Source organism: Erythrolamprus reginae, chromosome 1, assembly GCF_031021105.1.
Source record: "Erythrolamprus reginae isolate rEryReg1 chromosome 1, rEryReg1.hap1, whole genome shotgun sequence".
Taxonomy (NCBI): Eukaryota; Metazoa; Chordata; class Lepidosauria; order Squamata; family Dipsadidae; genus Erythrolamprus; species Erythrolamprus reginae.
The window spans coordinates 349,678,745-349,702,027 of NC_091950.1; the positions used below are offsets into that span (position 1 = coordinate 349,678,745).

At 39.3% G+C, this 23,283-nt stretch overlaps 1 protein-coding gene across 2 annotated transcripts in view; it reads right to left on the reverse strand.

The window, feature by feature from the left end:
- The window catches only part of MDGA1 (MAM domain containing glycosylphosphatidylinositol anchor 1), a 401,506-nt gene that overhangs the window by 109,902 nt on the left and 268,321 nt on the right, over positions 1-23,283 (reverse strand). For both annotated transcript variants that reach the window (XM_070734253.1, XM_070734254.1), the window contains exon 10: positions 18,896-19,041. In XM_070734253.1, coding sequence (XP_070590354.1) covers positions 18,896-19,041 — 146 coding nt within the window. The remainder of the gene's footprint in view (positions 1-18,895; positions 19,042-23,283) is intronic.

A 23,283-nucleotide genomic window follows, 5' to 3' on the forward strand; every position in this document is an offset into this window, starting at 1 on the left:
GGAATTATGTGAGTTGAAGTCCATTAGTCTTAAAATTGCCAAGTTTAAACACCCCTCCACTACACTAAAGGATAAGAGGAGATAGTAGAACACACAAGCTTTTGCCTAGACTTATTTCTATAAAGTTTGCTTTAGCATTATGCACAGATTAGGACATATCTGTTTGCAGCTTTTAATTTTTTTAAAAAAAATCTAGAAGACTTGATTCAATTATGCAGTCTTCTAAGAACTTTTTGAACAGATGAACCCATTGGAATTCTGAGAGCCCTCAGAGAAAGTGACTCCACGGGGGAGTATTTTTGAAGGAATGTCTGCTTGATTCAGAGAAGAGAGTGGGGAGTGCAGGATCACTGTTGGAAAGGTCCTAGGATGAAAAAGAAATTCTATGTCTTGATTATGCAAGATATAGGTTGAAGGGAAGATTTTACAGGCTTTCAAGATTCAATTACAATACCATATTTGCATATTTGGAAAGCTGGCAACCCAGGTTCGAGACCTGGACATCATGCAACAGGGTGAGCTCCTGCCAACCTTGCAGCTTGAATGTATTCAACTGTGAGTAGATAAATAGGTACTATTTTCCTGGAAAGATAATAGCGTTTGTGACATCATACTGGCCACATGATCTTGGAAATGTTTTTGTACAGTACTGGTTCAATCAATGGCATTGAAATGGAGATGAGCACCTCCTCCTATAGTTAGCAATGACTGGCAGAGTAAAATCCACAGGGCCTCCTTTTACTATATCTGCCTTAAAGTTCATTCCAAGACTTCCAATGACTTGCTGTCTGCCTTTGCCTCTCTCAAAAGGATAACTGTATCTCACCTGTGCAAAAAGGCTGCTGAATGAAGCTACTAAGAAAACTCTGAAGAAACAGTCTTTTTCAGGTGAAATGGACACATTTCTCAACAATGCACCAGATCACTAGTGTTTCAGTTTGTAAAAATGTTTATGTGGGTCCAGGACAGTGAAGGGCTACCAAAACTTTTACTACCACCCTGTGGGCGTGGCTTATGCAGGACTCCCTGCATTTTCTTTCAACATCTTTCAATGCAAATTGGCCCACCCCTGGTTCAGGACCATTCTTGTATATAAAAATTTCAAAAAACAGTATTGATTTTGTGGCTTGCTAGCATCTTCTCATTTGAAAAGAATAAAACCATCTCAAAAAGCAATTTGGCTAAGGTGGCGCAGGGAATCCAGTAGACATCAAGGAAGCTGCTTACAAGTACCACGCTGCTTATTCTTTCACGTGGTTTTCATTTTCTTTGTATATCTGCCAGCATGTTAGCTGTCGGCAACCTTTGGGACTGCTTACTTTTCTATGAACTCTTATAGCATGAGCTGTCTGAAAAAAATAAACTTCAGGCAAATATATGACTTGTGATAAATAAATGAGTGGGAAAAATTCCAGTTCTCTTCTGCACAGACAAGATTAGAGGAATTCAGCCATAACCTCTAGCCTCTAAACCTTTGAAAATCCCAGGAAGTCGCCATTAAAGTCTACCTTCATACAAGTGCAAGCACTGAGCCTCAATATAATGCTGTCATGGACACTGGATTGTCCTAACAGGCCCATGTGCTGCAGTTTCCTTGGTGATTAAGGAGTTGTAAAGACAGCCTGTAACCTCATTGAGCTGACAAAAAGTTAACCTATTTGTTTCCAAAGTAAATTCACTCTGTCTTGCAGAGGGAGGGAGGGAGAGAAAGAAAGAAAAAAAGAAAGAAAGAAAGAAAGGAAGGAAGGAAGGAAGGAAGAAAGAAAGAAAGGAAGAAAGAAAGAAAGGCAGGAGAGATAGAGAGACTCATTGACTCGGCTCTAGTGATCTTAGTATTTTTGCATGGAACAAGGACTTCATTGGGTGGAGAAAGGAGGAAAGAAACTGATGGGAGAAAAAAGATTGCTGTGTTCATTTTCCTTCCAAGAAAGTTTAATATTCTTGCTTGAGGTAGATGTGGGCACATACTCAGTGGGGGAGATTCCCTTCTCCCCCAGTTTACAGTAATTGTTGCAGTATCCCTGCATTTAAAATACTGTAGTATCTTCCCAGCGGTTCAGTTCATGGGAACAATTCATTCTCTTGCTGATTGGAGAAGTTGGGGAAGTTGAAGTCCAGATCTTAAAGTTGCCAACTATTATTATTATTATTATTATTATTATTATTATTATTATTATTATTATTATTATTATATAGAGATAAAACAATATGTAATAACAAATCTAATATTAAGTCCAAAATAACATTTTTACATTAAAAGCCTAAAACCCCCATTATGTAAGAAACATACACACAAGCATACCATACATAAAACTGCAATAGGCAAGGGGAGGTGTCTCAGTTCCCCCATGCCTGACGGCAGAGGTGGGTTTTAAGAAGTTTATGAAAGGCAAGGAGGGTGGGGGCAGTCCTAATCTCTGGGAGGAGTTGGTTCATGCCCCTCTTTAAGCTTCTCTTCTCCAGGCTAATTATATGGTGCATTGCAAATCACAGATTGTACTACAATTGTATCCAATGAAACATTAACCCAGTAATTAGAACATTGTGATCTGGATTCTTTATGTGTCAAGCTACAGGTTCATGGTGACAATTATTTCAGTTCCAAGGGTTGACAAGTTTGCTTATGGTTGCAGAAACTATTGATGAAAATAAACAGCTGCATCCTTGGAGGATGTGTTTGCATGCTGTAGTTATGTGTGTATTTATTATCTCAACAAGATCATTTCCAAAGAGAATTATAGCATCTACCCTAGTGAAGGGAGGGCCTTTTTTTCATAGTGAAGAGATATCAGCCCTTCCAGGTAGTCAGGACCAGGGAAATAAAACCAAGAATAATGTTGGATGTTGGATATGTTGGATGTTGGATAACCATTTGTCTGACATAATGTAGGGTCTACTGCCCAAGCGGGGGGTGGAACTAGACGACCTCCAAGGTCCCTTCCAACTCTGTTGTTGTTGTTGTTGTTGTTGTTGTTGTTGTTGTTGTTGTTATTATTATTATTATTATTATTATTATTATTATTATTGTAATACTACTTTTATTGAAAGGAACAGTAATGAAATCTTAAAATGCTTGCCTCTCCAGAGAAGTCAAGAGGGCCGATTCTGAGTGGCTTTCTCCACCACAATTCCTCCTATGGAGATGAATTGCTCTTACCAGACCAAGGTTATTCTCATAGCACACTCATAAGTGGCCGATATTGAACAGGCTGCTTCTTTTAAAAGTGCAGCTTGGATCTAATTTCAGGTGGGGGGTCCTAGTTACCACCGTTACTGGTGCGCTCTGTGCACAGCTCTGGGTGACTGGCATGTGCGAGTGAGATTTTGTTTCTATGCATGCACAGGAAACAAAATCTTGTGAGAGGGCGCACGTGCACATGCGATTTTAGCAATTTTTTGCTTCCACACATGTGCAGAAGCAAAAAAATCAGCAAAATCACGCAGGCACGTGCCTCCCCTTGCAAAATTTTGCTTCCTGCGCATGCGCAGAAGCAAAATCTCACTCAGATGCACCCAAGCGTCTGCCGGTCACCTGGAGCTGTGTACACAGCTCCATTTTCGCTACTGGAGCTATGGTGCGGCTCATACCGGTAGCCACCTGCCATTGGTTACATTTGCAAATTAACAAAAGCCCTTTCCTCTTTTTCTCATGGTGTTATGAGAAAGTTATATTCCTTTCACTGTCAGATCAATATTTTTTGGCTAACTTTAAAATAATGCTTTAGTTTATTTGAACATATGATCAAACAATATGGGGGAAAGGAAACTGCGGTTGGAACTCCAGAAGAAATTAGAATTGAGTTAACCATGTACACAGTGGTGGGCCCCAGCCTAAATGGGGGGGGGACGCAGTTCCGGTGGTGGCCATGTAGCGCGTAGCCTAGCTCTGGTGGTGATGCCGGGCGTGCATGCACCACTGGCACTTCCCTGGACCTATGCCTGCCCTGCCCCGCCGTGAGCGCTGCCTTTCCCAGCCGTTCGCCTCTCATGTCGGCTCCACCCACCGCCCACGTGGAAATGGGCAAACAAGTAAGTGTCCGCCCGCTGCCCCACTGCCCACTACCCACTGCCACCATTCACCTTGCTCCCCTCTTGATAGCGTGGGCGGTGGGGGGGCAAACGGTGGTGGGCAGCAGTGAGTGGGCACTTACTTGTTTGCCCATTTCTGGGTTTTTCACTTCTGTGCATGCATTCTGTGCATGCGTTCTGTACTTGTGTTTCCAGAGGGGGAAAGCAAGGGCGAAGGGAGTAAGCGGGGGCGCACTCCGGTCCTGTTCCAGTAGGGCCTGGAATAGTAGCCCGCTCCTGCATATACATGTATTCCACTGGAATAACACATTAAAATTTCATCAAAAGAAGCATCTAGAACAGACCACAGTGGACAGGAAAGTATGAAAGAATAAAAGATTAGGTTGAGACACATTCATAAGGCGGGGGCAGAGAAGCAGATAACAGATGACAGATACATACATCATGACTTTTCATGTGCAAACATCATGCAAATCTTTAACTTATGACATTGTTTCCTGGTAAGATCTGCATTGTGATGTTACCTTTGCATTTACTATTATAATATTAAGTACACAAAATTCATCATCCTTATCATCATCACATCATCATCATCATCATCATTAGTCATCCTTGCAACTGAAATCTATAGTTAGGATACATGTGGATATTTGCACATGTGGGTCTTCACTGGTCTTTTCCATAGGTTCATTCATTGTCAGCCTTAGAGAAAAACTTAGCTAGAGACCAGGTTTTTGTATTGATTGCATGGAGAAAAGATCTTTTCAATTTCTAGGAGACAGAAATTCCTGCCTGAAACTATGGAGAGACACTAATTGCATAGAGACCACCACAATACAGATTGACCAGTGATTTGACTTGATAAAAGCAGCCGTTCATGTTCGAGGATAAAATAGATTTGATTATGTCTTTGTTAGATTTATACCCAGGCTTTCCTTTGGAAGCTCATAGCATTCCCTCTGTAGGGAACCTGTGAGATAGACTGGGCCGAGAGTGACGGGCCCGCAGTCATCCACGTAACCTTAATTTGGTTACTTTTGGTCCTAATTTAATACCTTAACCATTAATTATTTATGTATTTATGTATTTATGTATGTATGTATGTATGTATGTATGTATGTATGTATGTATTTATTTATTCTTTGTCCAATATACAATACATATGGAATGAAATAGACATTAAGTAGTATATATAGGGGTAGTAAATAAAAAAGAAGAGGAGTGGATGAGAGGGAGAGAATATATAGGAAATATGAGAAAAGGAAAGGTAATTGGACAGGGGACGTTAGGCACATCAGTGCACGTATGTACGCCCCTTACTGGCCTCTTAGGAATCTGGAGAGGTCAATCGTGGAGAGTCTAAGGGAGAAATGTTGGGGGTTGGGAGTAGACACTATAGAGTCCGGTAATGAGTTCCACGCGTCGACGACTCGATTGTTAAAGTCATATTTTTTACAGTCAAGTTTGGAGCAGTTAATATTAAGTTTGAATCTGTTGCATGCTCTTGTGTTGTTGCGGTTGAAGGTGAAGTAGTCGTTGGCCGGAAGGACATTGCAGCATATGATCTTGTGGGCAATACTTAAATCGTGTTTTAGGCGCCGCAATTCTAAGCTTTCACGATCTAGGATAGTTAGTCTGTTTTCGTAAGGTATTCTGTTTCGAGTGGAGGAGTGAAGGGCTCTTTTGGTGAAATATCTTTGGACGTTTTCGATAGTGTTGATGTCTGAAATGTGGTGTGGGTTCCAGACAGATGAGCTGTATTCAAGGATGGGTCTGGCATAAGTTTTGTAGACTCTAGTCAGTAGTGTGAGATTGCCAGAGCAGAAGCTATGTAGGATCAGGTTAACAACTCTGGAAGCCTTTTTGGCGATATAGTTGCAGTGGGCTTTAGCACTTAGGTCATGTGATATTAGTATTCCAAGGTCTTTTACTGAATGTGGGTTGGCTGTGAGGGTTTGTTTATTCAGTTCATATATGAGATTTGGATTCTTTTTGATTCTTTCTTTTTCTTATAATGCACTGGGTCTCAGCATGGGGGGGGGATCATATTTCATACAAATTAGAACAGAAGGAAAACAACTCACCTAATTCAGTATATGTTTTGTCAATGTTATATCATCACTGAGAGTGAATGATGGCCAATTAAAAGGATGAATGGTGTTTCCTGCAATGCAAGAAGATGCTTGCCAGTCTAGGATTATCAAGCAAATTATCACTTTGCAGTAATATGCAGGTAATGAGATTGGACTCCATGCCGATATCACAAAGGCAAGTACAGCAAATTTAGGAAACATTACTTTTGTTCTGAGTGGGTGATTATTTCAATATCTTTAAAAGCAACCTTGAAAAGAAATCAGTGATGAGGAGCAATATTTTTACTTAGACAACCTGCATCCATTAATAGTGTATTTCTCCATTCAGGGACAGAGTGCACCAGAAAAGCATATTTAATACACAGACATACATGCACACTACTATTGGTTCACTTATTGATTGAATTTTCAGGCAAACAGGAAGATCGAGAATGTCCAACGAACTCAAACCAAGGAATGCATGAGTAAAATGGAAAATCGTGCTCCATGGTGATAAACTACATCAGTGGTTCCCAAACTTTTTCAGTTCGCCACCCCTTTGGTGCTACAAACTCATCCTCACCGCTACCCCCCCTCACTTCCTCAGGTGGGTGTGGCTTGGTGGTTAGGTGACCAGATAGGTGTGGCCAACTTGTAAAGTGTGGTGAAACTCACTTAACAATGCTCTTGCTTAGCAACCAAAATTGTCTTTTTTTGTTCTTTTGTTCTTTCTTTCCTCTCGCCCTTCACCCTTCTTTCTTACTTTTTCTTTCTTTCTATCTTCCTTTATTATTATTTATTATTATTTATTAGATTTGTATGCCGCCCCTCTCCGAAGACTCAGGGCGACATACAAATCCTTCCTTCCTACCATCTTTCTTTTCTTTCTTTCTTTCCTTTTCCTTTCTTTCTTTCTTCCCTCCCGTCTTTCTTTTTCTGTCTGTTTTCATTCCTTCTTACTATCTGAGTCCATTTGAAAAAGGATGGCTTATAAATCTAAATGATTAAATTAAATTAAATCAAATATTTCTGTCTTCCTCCCTCCCTCCCTTTTTCTTTCTTTCTTTCCTTTTTCTTTCCTTCTCCCCTCCCTCCCTTCTTTCTTTTTTCTGCCTTCCTTCCTTCCTTACTTCCTTCCTCCTCCCTCCCTCCCCCCCTCCCTCCCTTCCTTTTATTATTATTTATTAGATTTGTATGCTGACCCAGGGCGGCATACAAATCCTGCCTCCCTTCCTCCCTTCCGTCTTTCTTTCGTTCTTTTTCCTTCTTTCTTTTTTCTTTCCTTTTTACCTCCCTTCCCTCCCTCCTTCCTTCTTCTCTGTCTTCCTTCATTCCCTTCCTTCCTTCCTTCTTTCCTTCCTTCCTTTTTTTCCTGCTTTCTGCCTAACATTACAAGCTGTGGGGGATGCATCTCTCAACCGGTGGTCTGTGCCTTTCTTCCACAAAGCCCAACGCCTGCAGCAGCAACAGGCAGCATTGAATTGGGACCCCACTTCTCAGTCTCTCAAGGAGCCCTGGCGTGAGCTGCTCAAGCCATCTCACAGCCTGCCCAGCCTCTGTCCTGCCCCACCCAACCTGTCACCCCCAAACTGCATCCCACCATAAGATGGGCATCTTACATCCATGTATCTGTCAGCTGGGAAAAAAACTTGCAAAATATAGAAATGTTTCTTGCTGTGAGAAGTTGTTAATTGCTCACCTGTGTGTGAAGAGTTTCTGTATTTTGCCAGCTTTTTTCCCCTAAAGAGACCAGCCAACAAACACATGGAACTCTTAAAATCCAGTAAAATACCCGTCTCATGGCCCACCCAACCCTCAGCAGGAAAAGAGTGGTGGGAAAAGTGGTGAGCGGGCAATTGGCTGGACATGGTCAGCAGTGAGGGGACAGAATCAGCAAACCATTTGCTGCCCCCCCAGCCCCTCTTAGCACCCCCTGACACCACCCCCTGCCCTCAGGGGGAGATACCACCTACTTTGGGAACCACTGAACTACATATTCAAAATATGATTCTTTGTCATTCATGACTACATTTTTGTACTGATGTATCACATAGCTGGACAACTTTCCTACTGGATAAAACTATAAGTATTTACAGAGATGGCATACTACTAGAAAGTCCATGGGATCCAGCCATCAACTTGTAGAAGCAGTACTTTTTTGGCAAATAAGTGTACGGTTATGGGGAAAATTCAATAACCTATAGAAATCTATTTGCATGGTTAGAAAGCATCTCCTATGCTCTTAAAATCCATTAGTGTCATTTTAATATATCTATATATAAACCAAACATCCAAACATTGCAAATGAAAATCTGCCTAACTGTGATCCCCATTTAATGATAAGTCTTGAATATTTCACTGGCCATCAAAAGACCCTCCAACCTCTGTTCTAATTTCATCAATACAACTGTGGAAATACTTCCCTTGGCCCATGAAAGTCTTAACTGGACTATTAGCTGTCTTTCTGCCTGGAGAGCCCGGCTACCCACTGCCTTAGGCCTCATTAGCAGTACTCTGGCTGTCTGATGAGGTGAACAGCAGTCAACTCCAGACCCAAGACCTGTTTGTAGACCACAGGGAATGTTTATCCAATATGGAAGGAAACAAATTGCAAAACCAAATGAAATTTCTTGCCTCCCTCCAGCTCTCACAATCACTCAAGCATTTCTCTCATTAAAGAAACACTAGGTGTCTGGTAGGAATTAATCTGAGATGCAGTCTTGGTTCAGCAAGTGGGTCTAGTATGGAGGCTTTTCTAAATGAAATAAAAAAGGAGACATTCAGTCTATACTTTAGCCTGTGGAGCATCCAAGACTCATCTTGGATTACATCTGTGTTTCTCAAATAGTGAGGTGGGCCCCCCTTAGGGGGTGCGGAGTGATGCAGAAGGGGGGCGTGACCCCAGGGAGCATGCTTTTTTTTTTTGCCGCAGGGAGTTGGTGTTTTTTTTCCACCGAACAATAGCACACAGCACAGAGCAGGAGATATGAAGGGCATATAACAAACCCTTAAGAGACACGATGGAAAAATATTTAACATGGATGAAAAGAAAGGAGAGAGACAGAGATAATGAGACAAATGTAAATCTCCCGAAAGCTAAGATGAAGAAATATGACAAAGCATATGTAGCACTTCGCTTCATTGACACTATGGTAGGAGATGAGGAAAGACCACTATGTTTACTGTATTTAAAAATGTTGGCAGCAGACAGCACGAAGCCAAATAATTTAAGGCGTCGCTTAAATACATTACACCTCAATCACGCTGATAAGCCGCTTGAGTTTTCTCAGCGAAAACGTGCTGAATATAGCAAACAATCGTTCTAGTGGAGAGCTGGGGCTGCGGAATGTTTACTTCTCCCTGGGGGGGGGGGGGGGGTTGTAACAGAAAATAATTGAGAAACACTGGATTATGTGGCATAGGACCAGATTATCTCCTTTTGCCGCATGAATCCCAGCGTCCGGTGGGGTCCCACAGAGTTGGTTTCCTCATGGTCTTGTCAGCCAGACAACGCCAACTGGTGAGACCTAGGGGAAGAGCCTTCTCTGTGTGTGTGAGGGCTCTGGAACCAGCTCCCCCAAGAGATTCGCAGTGCCTCCACCCTCCTTGCCTTAAAACTCATATTTGCCACCAGGCTTGGGGTCATTAGATCTTTCCCTCCTGACCAACGAGTGTTTTTAGCGTGATCTATTGAGTGAATGATAATTGAATGTTTTAAAGTGTTTTAGGATTTTTAAAGTTTTTTAATTGTATTAATTGGATCAATTGTATTACTATGTTTTCTATATTTGATGTGAGCCTCCCCAAGTCCACAGAGAGGGGCGGCATAAATGAATGAATAAATGAATGAACGAATGAAAAAACAAACAAACAAACAAACAAACAAACAAACAAACAAACTGTTCTGGTTTCTGGTAGAAGTTTAGTAATTACAAATAACTCTCATTAAATGCATCATTTCATGAATAAAGCAACTCCGTTTATTTCTTTGCTCTCCTGTACTTCAACACATTCCAGACATCACTCGGTCCGTTATCTCTCTCTTAGCCGCATTTCTCACATTCCTTTTCCTGTTTCACTTAGACAAGATTTATTCCTAACTACATAGCTTTAAAAAAACAGCAGCACTGACTGAATACAATACAAAATACTTTGGCTTACTTTAGCGTGGCGAAAACACCTCCATATTTCTTTTCAGCAACGTTGAAACTCCACCCTTCTTCTCCACTAGCCCCCTGACGTGCCAATTACCTCACTACAATAATTAACCCATTCCTCTCCTTAATATCTTCTTCCAGATCTTTGCTCCCTATGTTTCTGAATCCTTCTGAATTTAGGGTTAACCCAGCGCACGTCTGATTCTCCTTCACTAGATCCTGAACTCATAGCCCCATCCTGTGGCTGGCCTCCCACCTGTTCTACTACCTGTAACCCTGCCCCCCCCACTACTTCATAAACACTATCTGAATCAGAGTCCTCAATATCTTCATCATCCTCCAACTGATCAGGAGTATGTAAAACACAAACAAACAAACAAACAAATGAGAGGTTTTGCTTCTTTTTCATTTGGAGATGCATCATGAAAAAACACACATTATTCTATCAAAGTTTTAAGTTTGTATGGAAAATCCCAAGAATCCCTAAGTGTTTTTTTTCCCCAATGGGAAAAACCAAAATTAAGGAAAGCTTTTGCATTAATGCCTTTGTTGTTTTCTCTTCCTACAATCTCATGTAAATGAGCTTTTGGCTCTTCGGAGAGGGGCGGCATACAAATCTAATAAATAATAACAATAGTAACAATAACAATAACAACAACAACAATAATAATATCTATCCAGTGATTTTTGTTGCTCAATCCCTTAAAACTTTTAAGAGCTGCCATACCTGCTTCCTTCTGATACATTTTCATCCATCCTCGTTTTCATTGTTTAAAGCAGATTAACAAAAGGGTTTCATACAGTCAAGGAGAAGTACTGTATATGAGAAGTATTTTTGTAAAAGTACTTTATAAATGCCTCTATTCTTTAGCATAAAAACCCCACCACCACTAAATTGATTTTAGACAAGGTTGCTTCAACTGTGAGCTATTTAGAATAATCACATCCTGCAAGGCCTTTTCTATGTTGAGGATACTTACGGATCTATCAAGTGGCAAAACAAAACAAAACTAGCATCCATTCAATCATAAATTTTCAAAATTGAATGAGCATTATCAACCTTTTGCTATGATATACAAAGAATCAGAAAGCAGGTTGCCACAGGGCTTTGTTAATTTTTCACTGTGAAAGTTCTTTGCTTTCAATCAATACTATTCCTGGTGTCTGACAAAAGAGAGACTTCTGAAGGTATTTGAACAACACCAACTGTAAAGGTTTTTTATGTGCTTTTTAATATTAGATTTGTTTTCGCTAGAATATTGTTTTTATTGTTGTTGTGAGCCGCCCCGAGTCTTCGGAGAGGGGCGGCATACAAATCTAATAAATTGAATTGAATTGAATTGAAAAGGTATCTTATAAAACTCACCTTCAAGTCAATCTCTCTCTGAATAAGTGGTGAAGGAAGAAAACAGCCATAACTATTAGTGAAAACTGATAAAGCAAAATATTCCAGGAACCACATAGCTAACAATATATTGGCTGAAGCCATATCTCATATACGGTAGTTCACTTGGTTTTGATTTAGAATCGTTATGATCTGTAAACCATTATAATAGCTTATATTGCTCGAACCCAACCAGTTGCAGCTTATGCAGTAAAACTAGTCTAAGCAACCTTACGTTCAGTGTAATATGTAAATCCTATAAATATGTAATAACTGTCCATATTCAAAATTCTTCAAAAGAAGTTGATTGAGAGCAGCAGAATTTACAATCAATATACTGATGGGAGAGGAAGCTTATAGGAAGGCAATTTGTCTATTTGAGTAAGACAACAAGTGATTCAAGTTGAGCGTTACTTCTGGTGATAGCATGGACACATTCAACCTAGTTTTCTTGGTGAAATACAATAACAACTTCGTATTGTTTTCTTTCTGGATGCTTTCTCAACTTCCCAGTTTAGTCTGTGACTGGACATCTAATAATATATTTTATCTAACAATCAACAATGGTTCAGGTTAGTGTGTGTGTGTGTGTGTGTTTCCGGTCACAAGTCAAAGTTGGTAATGACCTTTAAAGCCCTACATGGCATTGGGCCAGAATACATCCGGGACCGCCTTCTACCGCACGAATCCCAGCGACCGATAAGGTCCCTCAGAGTTGGCCTTCTCTGGGTCCCGTCAACCAAACAATGTCGTTTGGCGAGGCCCAGGGGAAGAGCCTTCTCTGTGGCGGCCCCGGCCCTCTGGAATCAACTCCCCCCAGAGATTAGAACGGACCCCACCCTCCTTGTCTTTTGCAAACTACTCAAGACTCACCTTTGTCGCCAGGCATGGGGGAGTTAAGATATTTCTTCCCCTAGGCCATTACAAGTTATGCATGGTATGTTTGTGTGTATGTTTGGTTTTTTATAATTAGGGTTTTTAGTTGTTTTATTAAATTGGATTGTTACATATTGTCTTTTATCATTGTTGTTAGCTGCTCCGGAGAGGGGCGGCATACAAATCCAATAAATAAAATAAATAAATAAAATAAATAAAATAAATCAGTTAATGTCATCTAGATCAGGGGTCTCCAAATTTGGCAACTTTAAAACTTATGGATTTCAACTCCCAGAATTTCCCAGAAAGATTCTGAGAGTTGAAATCCACAATCCCAGTTTTAAAGTTTTGCTGGCTGAGGAAATTTAGGAGTTGAAGTGCACAAGTCTTAAAATTGCCAGTGTTGGGGACGCCTGATCTAGATGCAGCCAATTGCTGTAGCCTTTCTGGTATATAATTTTGAACTTTTCTTACTGATTAGTAAAAAAAAAAAAGGTACCTATACAGAAAATACCCACTTGTTATTTATTCAAGCATCTTTTTCATGCAAATATATTTCAGGGTAAAGAACTATTCCCAGAAATCCTTCATGGGCTTTTTTTGTCCCTTTCCCAGTTGCATTCTCAGTCTCTGTACTTTCTCCTGGGGGAGAGGTACTCGGGGGAATAAATAAAAATCCACATTGAAAACATATGGTTTGCTACCTACACACACACACACACACACATCCCAGAAATGAAATGCAGAAAAATTAAAGAAATTTAATATGTGCTATTATAGGAGAAAAGATGGATTTTAAAAGTTTCAAGCAGAAAGAGTGGCTAGTACCTCTGTCTTTTGACTCACAATGAGGCTTCAGATCTAGTTAGAAAATCAAACCCAAGCAGCTATATTTGTATTACAAAGAAATTGCAAGTTCCAAATTATACAAAAAATTATAAAACACACTGCCTTTTTGAATCCAACCCTCTTCCTTCTCTGCCAAATAATTCAGCATCAGGACTTCACCCAAACAAAATATTTTGGGAAGCTATAAATAGCTTCCACAGATTGATAAAAACAATATGTTAATTGGCTTAAATTTCCATTATGCAAGCCTTATAACAATAGCACTTACATACTGCCCCATAGTGGTTTCACAGTACTGTCTGGGCAGTTCACAATATCAGCATATTGCTCCCAACAATCTGGTCCCTCATGTTATACCGACATTGGAAGGATAGAACATCGAGCATAAGTAACTTTGCCATTATAAAAAAAATTAAATAGGGTTATGTAAATAATGAAGTATTTAATACTAATCACACTTAGTAGAGAACTTCCTTCCTTCCTTCCTCAAAACAGATACTTACCAATTTACAACAAATAAACTGTATTATAATAATAAGAAAGACAAGGCACTTAATCTAAGATACTTAACCTCATTACTAACATTTAAGTGGTATCTTGGGAAGACTTCTATCTTCAACGTCTTCTGGAAAATGAACAAGGGTTAAAACTAAACAAATCTCCAATGGGAGGCCATCACAGACAATTAGCAGGGGTGGGTTCTAACGTATCTCGCTTCCGGTTCGCTTCCTCTCACACCATGTGGGCGTGCCTCATGGATGTGCATATGCACAGTAACAAAAAAAATCAGAAAAATCCCCCCCACAAAGAAAGCCAAAAACAAGATGGCAATGCTATGCATGTGCATGCACAGAGCCAAAAAAAATCCAAAAAAAGCACCCACCCCACCCCGAAAGCCAAAAACAGCATAGTGACTGCATACACAGTGCTGGAAACTTGGCTTCTGCCCATGCTCAGAAAAAAATAAATATTTTTTTTTTTAAATGATAGCCATGCCCATGGACTGGCATCGAGCGAACCTGTTTCATTACATCACCACAACATCACCAGTGGTTCACTACCAGTTCAGGTGAACCAGTCCAAACCAGGAGAAACCTGTCTCTAACAATCAGTCCAACAACGGAAAAAATATTATCTTCAGGCTTGGGCCCCTCTAACTTTCCCAAAGTGGGGGTAAATCTGCTATAATATTTCTTCTGGAATGACCGAATCTGCAAAGAGATATAGTCCTGCAAGTAACTTGGGACCAAGTTAAGTGAGAGCTAGCAAAATGTGAGGTCCCAATAAGGAAATAGCTATTGTAAAAATCTGGCAGTTTTGATTAATATTAAGGACTATTCCAAGGAATTTTGGAACACCTCTCACCCTACTAATGCTGCATATTCGGACTCCCTTTAAACAACGTCTGAAGTGAGGCATGACACATCATGTATCTGAAATTCTACATCCAACTGTCCCACTTAGGACAAAATCTGTCTCTGTCTTTGCACATGGTTAGTTGGAAATCATAGTGGCGAAGTTCAGCATAGAGCAAGGCTGCTCTCAGACAGAGCACATTCATTATAAGAAGCTCCCTTGTGTATTGTGTTGGTAAAATTGTTATTATTTGTTAAGCACTGACAATGTGCTCTATGCTGTATGAGAAAGTAATACAGAAGCAGACAGTTCCCTAGAGAGTGAGACACCACAAAGAACGGAATGAAAGAAGATATTCTGTCTGACCCAGAAAATAGAGGTGCCCAGATCTTTTGAAATTGTTCTGTTCTCTACATTGAAAGTAAATAATCTTTTACTTCCAAGCTCAGCCTACCCTATTACCTGTCACAATGTGCCCTAGCAACTTTAAAAGCATCAACCTTAAAACCTTCATCTTTGCACATCACTTTAGTGAAGAGTACATTATCCCTAATAAAGAAGAAAATGGCAATAAAAGATCCTAAAAAGACTATTATGGTGTAGAGAGCTCTGAATAGAATTAGTTTCATATTGTAAAGTTCAAATTCAGTGCTACAAAATCAGATTGGGGGACTTAAATCTTTATGATCATCATCTTGTACAATGGACTGATTATTTTTACTGTAGAACATACCAGATGTTACTATATATTTCTACACTGCTATTGTTCTTGCATACTTCAGCTCTATTATGCAGTTTACAGATGGGTATGAAATTTGTACATGGGCTTCTCAAATTTATACCTCTGAAATAAACTGGTGGTAGAAGATACATCCCTGTCAGAATACAGAGTGCAACAAAAAACATTCATAAAATACATTAATGAAGTGTAAGATGCACAAAGATGAATGTTTTTTCCCCGCAAGAATGTATTATATTGATAGAAAATTGCTGATTAGATATTTGCACATTAGAAAAAGTGCATACAGTAGATGTTACGAGAAATGTGGAAAAAAATACCAGTTGAGTGAGTGGGATGGGTGGTGAGGAGAAGCCATTTGAAACAGATGTTGAAAGAGCCCAGAATAAGTTTGTGGTCAGGAAAAAGGACACGTTAAAGGAAAACAAAGGTGACATATTTAACCAACCATAGTATATCTACATATAACAGCTGGAAAAATGTTTGTGGTTACTCTGAATCTTCACATTCTGCTGATTCGTGCTATAGGTTTAGAAACCAGATCCTAAATAGCCGAGATTGATGTCAAGCAATGAACAGATTAGAAATTACTTAAAATTGCTAGATGTGAATTGTACATAGAAGATTATTTCAAGGAACCTAACACAGCTAATATTAATTATATGAATTTCATAGCTAGCAAAAATTTCATTGAAAATCTTTGCTTTCTATCAACGGTCACCAAATAAGGGTTTACAAACAACAAATAAATTAGCATGAATGAATTTCCTAACTTAAAATTTTAAAAAAATCACATCATATCTTTTTAATTTAGGCAGAAGAAAGGCTAGATATTAACAAAATTGCACAGACTACACAGTTCAATGCATGGCAAAGTATAAATCATAATAACTCCCATAAATAAATGGGAATTACTTCATGGATATTTTTAAGGTTCCAGGATAACATATGTTAGAAAGCAAAAAGTATACCAACATTAACTAGTTGGCATTAATCTTTAGTTTCATCTTTGGCTGGATCAATAATAAGATTAAACATTTGGTTTCTTATGGGCATTAGTCAGCATCATTCCTAACTATAGCTGCTTAAAAGAATAAGAAATGACAACAGTTTTTCCCTATGGGCTGAAGAAATTTATCTAACCAAAAGGAATAATTTTTGAACACAGAATACTCAGAATTCTAGCAACTAAAACAAAAATTTCCAAGCATAACAAATAGTCTTAACCCCAAAATCGCTAAAATATCCCTCAAAAGTAGCAGCCATTTCAATAATTATTTAAAAAAAATACACTCTGTAATCAGACATGATATCTTTTTTCCTTGAACATGGGCATCCATAGGAAAAGACAATGATAGCAAATAATAAAACACGAGTGATGATTTCATCGTACAAATTCTATGATGTATAACTGCGATGCAGGGGTGGGCAGCAGGCAGGACAGGGTGCAACACAGTTCCACCGGTGGAAATGAAAATGCACTGACAGCATTTATGCTTCTGGCAGCACCCGTTCGCCTAGCTACCCAGCCTGAGGTGGGAGGGTGACCCAGGAAGGAGAGCGCAGGAAACATGAAGCAAATTGTCACTCCAGCGAGCGACACAGGTAAGGTTGTAAGTCGAGGACTTAATAGTTCACTTGAACGATAATGATCGTTCAAGCCACTCCCACCTGGTAACATGGCTGGGAAGCAACTCCCACCTAGTCACATGACCATTAAGCCACACCCACAAAATAAGCCACACCCACAGTGTGGCAGTAAAAATTTTGGTTGCCCATTACTGGTCTAGATGCTGGAGACAAAAAAAGTTATATTCCATTACGTTGCCTATCTTTCTGCTATGTATTATAATAATAATAACCGAGTTGGAAGGGACCTTGGAGGCCTTCTAGTCCAACCCCTGCTTAGGTAGGAAACCCTACACTATTTCAGACAAATGGTTGTCCAACTTCTTCTTAAAAACTTCCAGTGTTGGAGCATTCACAACTTCTGGAGGCGAGCTGTTCCACTGATTAATTGTTCTAACTGTCAGGAAATTTCTCCTTAGTTCTAAGTTTACTTCTCTCTTTTTTTAGTTTTCACCCATTGCTTTTTGTTCTGCCCCCAGGTGCTTTGGAGAATAGGTTGACTCCTTCTATCACTATATGATTCTATCATTCTATTTAAAGAAAGCCCATGAACTAGTGAATGTTTCCCTGAATAGGGGAATAGAGGAACACCCCATGTTTTGGAACAAGGCCAATTCTTTAAACTAGATTGGGGAATACAGGAATTATGTAAGAAAGGAAGAAAACAGGAGATATTGCTTTCTTCTTTGATCAATAAAGTCATTGCTGAATCAAGGAATATTATGCGAATGGAAAAAAAGGCATGAACTCTGGCTCTCATCATAGCAGTTAAGACTGATTTCTTAGAATTTAATCTTTCTCCGGGTTTTTAAGACGAACAGGTCTGAACTTTACAAACTTCAGCATAACTCAGGGCAGGCAACCCACAGCCTAAGACCAGCTAAGACCATATTTTTTCTTTGTGTAGAGAGGAGAGTGTCAAAAAGAGAAACAGAACAACAGATCTTATAAAGAACGATCAGGAAAAACAAGAACAAAGAACATTTTAGAATGCAGAGAATATGTGGTCCTGTTCTGGCATATATAGTCTCTCTAAATGATTTTATAACCTGGGTTTCACTAAATAATAGGTTAGTGGAGAAATTTTGCAACTTGATTGCATGTCTGATTCTTTGCTGAAAAAAACAGAAACAAACGCACTCATACACGTTTGTATGCACCTATGAATATATTTCAACAATCTAGCAAAGCAAATATTTTCTTCTTCCTGGTTGTGCTCTTTATGATTCTATTTCATTCTGTATTGAAGCAGTCTTTTGTCCCAAACTTTGCTTCAGGAGGTAGCAATAATGTTCCATTATTATTATAACAGCTTGGAGAAGGAGTTTACACAACATGAACAATCAATGAATTTTCTTGGTAGTTTGAACCTGGCGTGCCCTTCAATTTACAGCCCTTTCGTTGGTTCAAAGGAAAGAATCTGAATTCCCACCCTTCTAAATGGTTGGCCTATGAAATCTACAAAAAGTATTAATGACTACACAAGTTTTTTGTTCTTGTTACACAGCAAAAACACAAAGCCTGAACATTCCAAGAGGAATCAACAGACTTTCTTAGCTCTCAAATGCATATGCATCAGAATTTATAATTCAAAGGTATGCCATACAACAGATTTCTCAGCTGTATAAAATGAGGAAAGAATCATCATGCCATCTGCTCTAACCTGCTTTGCAAATACCAAATTCTAATCTAGGTAGGTAGGAGGGGGGAAAACATTATTGTTTTAACTTTCCAACTATTGTCTGGAAACTGTCTCCAGCAGTCGCTGGATTTTCTGTGTTTAAGCTGCTATTATAGATCTTACCTGGCGGACATCTAGACGGTAACTAAGAACAGGATCGACAGCATCAGGTTCTTTCTGTGTCCACTGTAAGACATAGGAGTAGTTCTTGGATTGCTTCCTGGTAGGGTTGGGGGTATCGTAGTAAAATTCTGGGCTGTAAGCTTTAGCTGAGAAGCAGAAAAGAGAATGAGATCAAAAGAAAGAAGTGAAAGAACAGGGAGGAAAGTCATTGTAAGTCAGTGAGATCCATAAGAATCTATGCCAGGAACTCATCAAGAGCTTTGAGCAGTGATGGTGAACCTTTTTGGGTCACGCAGAAATGTCACACGCGTATGTGTGTGTGTGCTCATCAAGGCCATGCACAGGAAAAGAGGAATTTACGGATTCTAGCATGCATGCGCGCCGGACAATGAGCTGGCCAGCACACATGTGCACATGGGTTTTTGACACCGCCGTGCGTGTGAAGGACAGCTGATCATCATATGCGCATGTGTGCCAGAAACCCAGAAGACAAACAGGCAAGGCCGCACATGCCAGGCAACATGGATTTGCATGCCACTTTGCATGCCACATGCCATAGGTTCACCATCACAGGCTTTGAGCATGAAGGTCACAAACAAATAATCTTACTAAATAGATATTTATTTTCTTTTTAGATATTTTAAAAATCACACATTGTTATCTTCATTTCCACTATCTGCTATTTCTGGGAATTTGAATAGTAAAATTCATTGACCACAATCAAGCTTAATAAAACTCTCCATTCCGAATCTGTAACTAAACCAGCTTTGATTTTGCTTCTTCTTGTTAAAAAGAAAAATGTGGATGAATGGCATGCACAGTATGAATGTTGTGGAGTCGTCTTAATATGAGTTTTAGCTAGGGTTTTAATAACTAGATTCTTTTTTCTTTGACTTCTTTTTACTGCTATTGTAATTCTATAGTGTAATTTCATATTGTTGTAAGCCGCCCTGAGTCCTTCAGGATTGGGCGGCATAGAAGCCAAACTAAATAAATAAAAAAAAGAAATTAAAAAAAAAGAAAAACCCACAAAATAGTAAAAGTAATAGAAAATGAAGAAGCTAAGGTGCCACGTAATGACCCAAATTTTAAATTGTTGATAAGAAATAGCAGCTCTACATTTATTCAGTCAAGTGTTCTCCTAGTTTCCTTCCAAGAGGGTTCTAGATCAAGGGTCTCCAACCTTGGAAACTTTAAGCCTGGTGGACCTCAACTCCTAGAATTCCCCAGGCAGCTTCTGGGACTTGACGTCCGCCAGGCTTAAAGTTGCCAAGGTTGGAGACCTCTGCTCTAGATGTTTCCTCTCCCACTTTATCCATCTAAGCTCCCCTGTAAAATTGATGTCATGTACTTTTGGAGGTAAGGTGGAGGTGAGAATGGCTTATTTTCATTGTCACACTTTTGCAAGGGTGGTGGTGGTGGGGGTGTAATCATAACAAAAATGCAATATGTTGCGGCCCTATTTGGACCGGGAGTCACTGCTCACAGTCACTCATGCCCTCATCACCTCGAGTCTCGACTACTGTAACGCTCTCTACATGGGGCTACTTTTGAAAAATGTTTGGAAACTCCAGATCGTGCAGAATGCAGCTGCGAGAGCTATCATGGGCTTTCCTAAATATGCCCATGTTACACCAACACTCCGCAGTCTGCATTGGTTGCCGATCAGTTTCCGGTCACAATTCAAAGTGTTGGTTATGACCTATAAAGCCCTTCATGGCATCAGACCAGAATATCTCCGGGACTGTCTTCTGCAGCATGAATCCCAGCGACCAGTTAGGTCCCACAGAGTTGGCCTTCTCCGGGTCCCATCGACTAAACAATGTCGTTTGGCGGGACGAAGGGGAAGATCCTTCTATGTGGCGGCCTCGACCCTCTGGAACCAACTCCCCCCAGATATCAGAGTTGCCCCACCCTCCTTGCCTTTCGTAAGCTTCTTAAAACCCACCTCTGTCGTCAGGCATGGGGGAATTGAGATATTCCCTTTCCCCTTGGCTTATAAAATTTATGCATCGTATGTCTGTATGTATGATTGGTTCCTTAAATTGGGGTTTTTTAAATTATTTTTAATATTAGATTTGTTTATATTGTCTTTTTACTGTTGTTAGCCGCCCCGAGTCTGCGGAGAGCGGCGGCATACAAATCTAATAAATAAATAAATAAATAAATAAATAAATAAATAAATAAATAAATAAATAAATAAATAAATAAATTAAAAAAATGCAGTGTCGCAGGTAGTCCTCAACGTACGACCACAACTGAGCCTAAAGTTTATGCTGCTAAGTGAGATATTTGTTAATTGAGTTTTGTCCCACTTTACGACTTTCTTGCCCCACTTATTAAGTGGATCACTGTAGTCCTTAAATGAGCAAGACGGTTCTTAAGTGAATCTGCTTTTCAGAATCTGCAAAAGGGGATCACATGACATTGGCACATTGCAATTGTCATTAAATGTGCTGTCAAGCAAGCTAAAGCAAATCACAGGCATGCTTCAGTGGTCATAAGTGTGGAAAATGATCATAAGTCACTTTTTCCAGTCACGTTGTAACTTTGAACAGTCACTAAATGAACTGTTGTAAGTCGAGGACTATCTGTATTTTGCTGCAGACTATTGCTATGTAATCTTGGATGCTGGCAGGCCACAATGTGGTGCTGGGAGCCTTTTGTATCCTAAAGGTTGACTACCAATAAAATCCTTCCATTCACCCACCCCTTGTTATTGATTCTTAAGGAAGACACTATGCTTCCAAATCCCACTGTTTATTTCCAAAGGAAAATCTTTCCACAGAAAATTCTAGCCATATCCTTGCATTGGCCAATTAAAAAAAACACACAAAAACATATAAAATGTGGGAAAATATTCAAAGACAAGCAATACATTTACAGATATTATTCTTTGAGTTCTCTTTTTTTCTCCATTTATCTTTACCCACCCCAATTACTAGCTCAGCCATTCTTTTCTGCTCTAATGAAATGGAAATGATTCCACCTTTATTTTTATTAACTGAGAATGGTAATATTGATGTTTAGTTCTGAACCCCCTTTTCTTATTATTTTTATTGACTTGTATTTTTGTGTATGCAGACATTCAGAGCCACCTAGGAGACTAATTGTTGCTTATTCAACTTGTATTGATTGTTAAGTCAAGTTTCATAACAAATTCAGAAATGAAATCAGAACAGACGATAATCATTATCTTATGCCCATTTTTATAATTAATTGATTCCCAAGATAGAAGACTCCATCTCTGGTGATATAATAATAAACTTCATCGTATCCTTTATAATTTTATTCCTGCTTGTATAAATTACCCATGGAGCACTTAAATAAATGCTAGACCCCACCTCTAAATCTACATGCATGAACTTTGCTATAGAGCGGGAAATATTAATATAGATTTTGAAACAACGAAACTTGCACACATACCAACTATTGGGACATGAAGGAACTAGCATATGTCTCTATTAGATTCACATACACTTGTACTTAAATGTGTAGAGATGACATTTCTTTTGGTACAGGCCTGATATCTTAAGTGTAGAGGAAGTTTCCTTGTGGTATGCACCTGATGTTACCTAGCATTTTTATAGTAATTGGAAAATGCTGACAAAACTAATTCATATTGACTTCAAAGAATGGACTGAGTTAAAGGATTGTATGGCTGCAAGAGGCAAAGTCTATCCGAACAAAGAGCCAAAAATAAAAAAAATCATTTTTAAAAATCAGGGCTGTCCAAAGGGTATGTCTGACCTCTAGCCACTTGTTTTCTGAGACAGTTTTTCAAGAAAACAAAATTAAAGGGTCAAATAATATTTCAGATCCCTGAAGCCCAGATGTCATAGAAACAACAATGATACACATGAGTTAAACTTTCCATTTTTAAATCACCAGATTATATTTAATTACATGCTATATTGTGCCACAAAGACTATTTTTTACTCATCAACTCTACCAATTAAAAAACAAAAACTGCCCTCAGGCTTCTAAACTTGAAAGACAGAGATAGCAAAATGTGTATTTTATAATATGTATAAATAAGTGTGCTGCAGCTACGAAAAAGCCAAAATCGTTCTAGGCTGCATTAACAGAGGGATAGAATCAAAATCACGCGAAGTGTTAAATACCACTTTACAATGCCTTGGTGAGGCTACACTTGGAATACTGTATTCAGTTTTGGTCGCCACAATGTAAAATAGAGATTGAAACTCCAGAAAGAATGCAGAGAAGAGCAACAAAGATGATGAGGGGGACTGGAGGGTAAAATATATAAAGAATGGCTGCAGGAACTGGGTACGTCTAATTTAATGAAAAGAAGGAGTAGGGGAGACATGATAGCAGTGTTCCAATATCTCAGCAGTTGCTTCAAAGAAGAGGGAGTGAAGCTATTC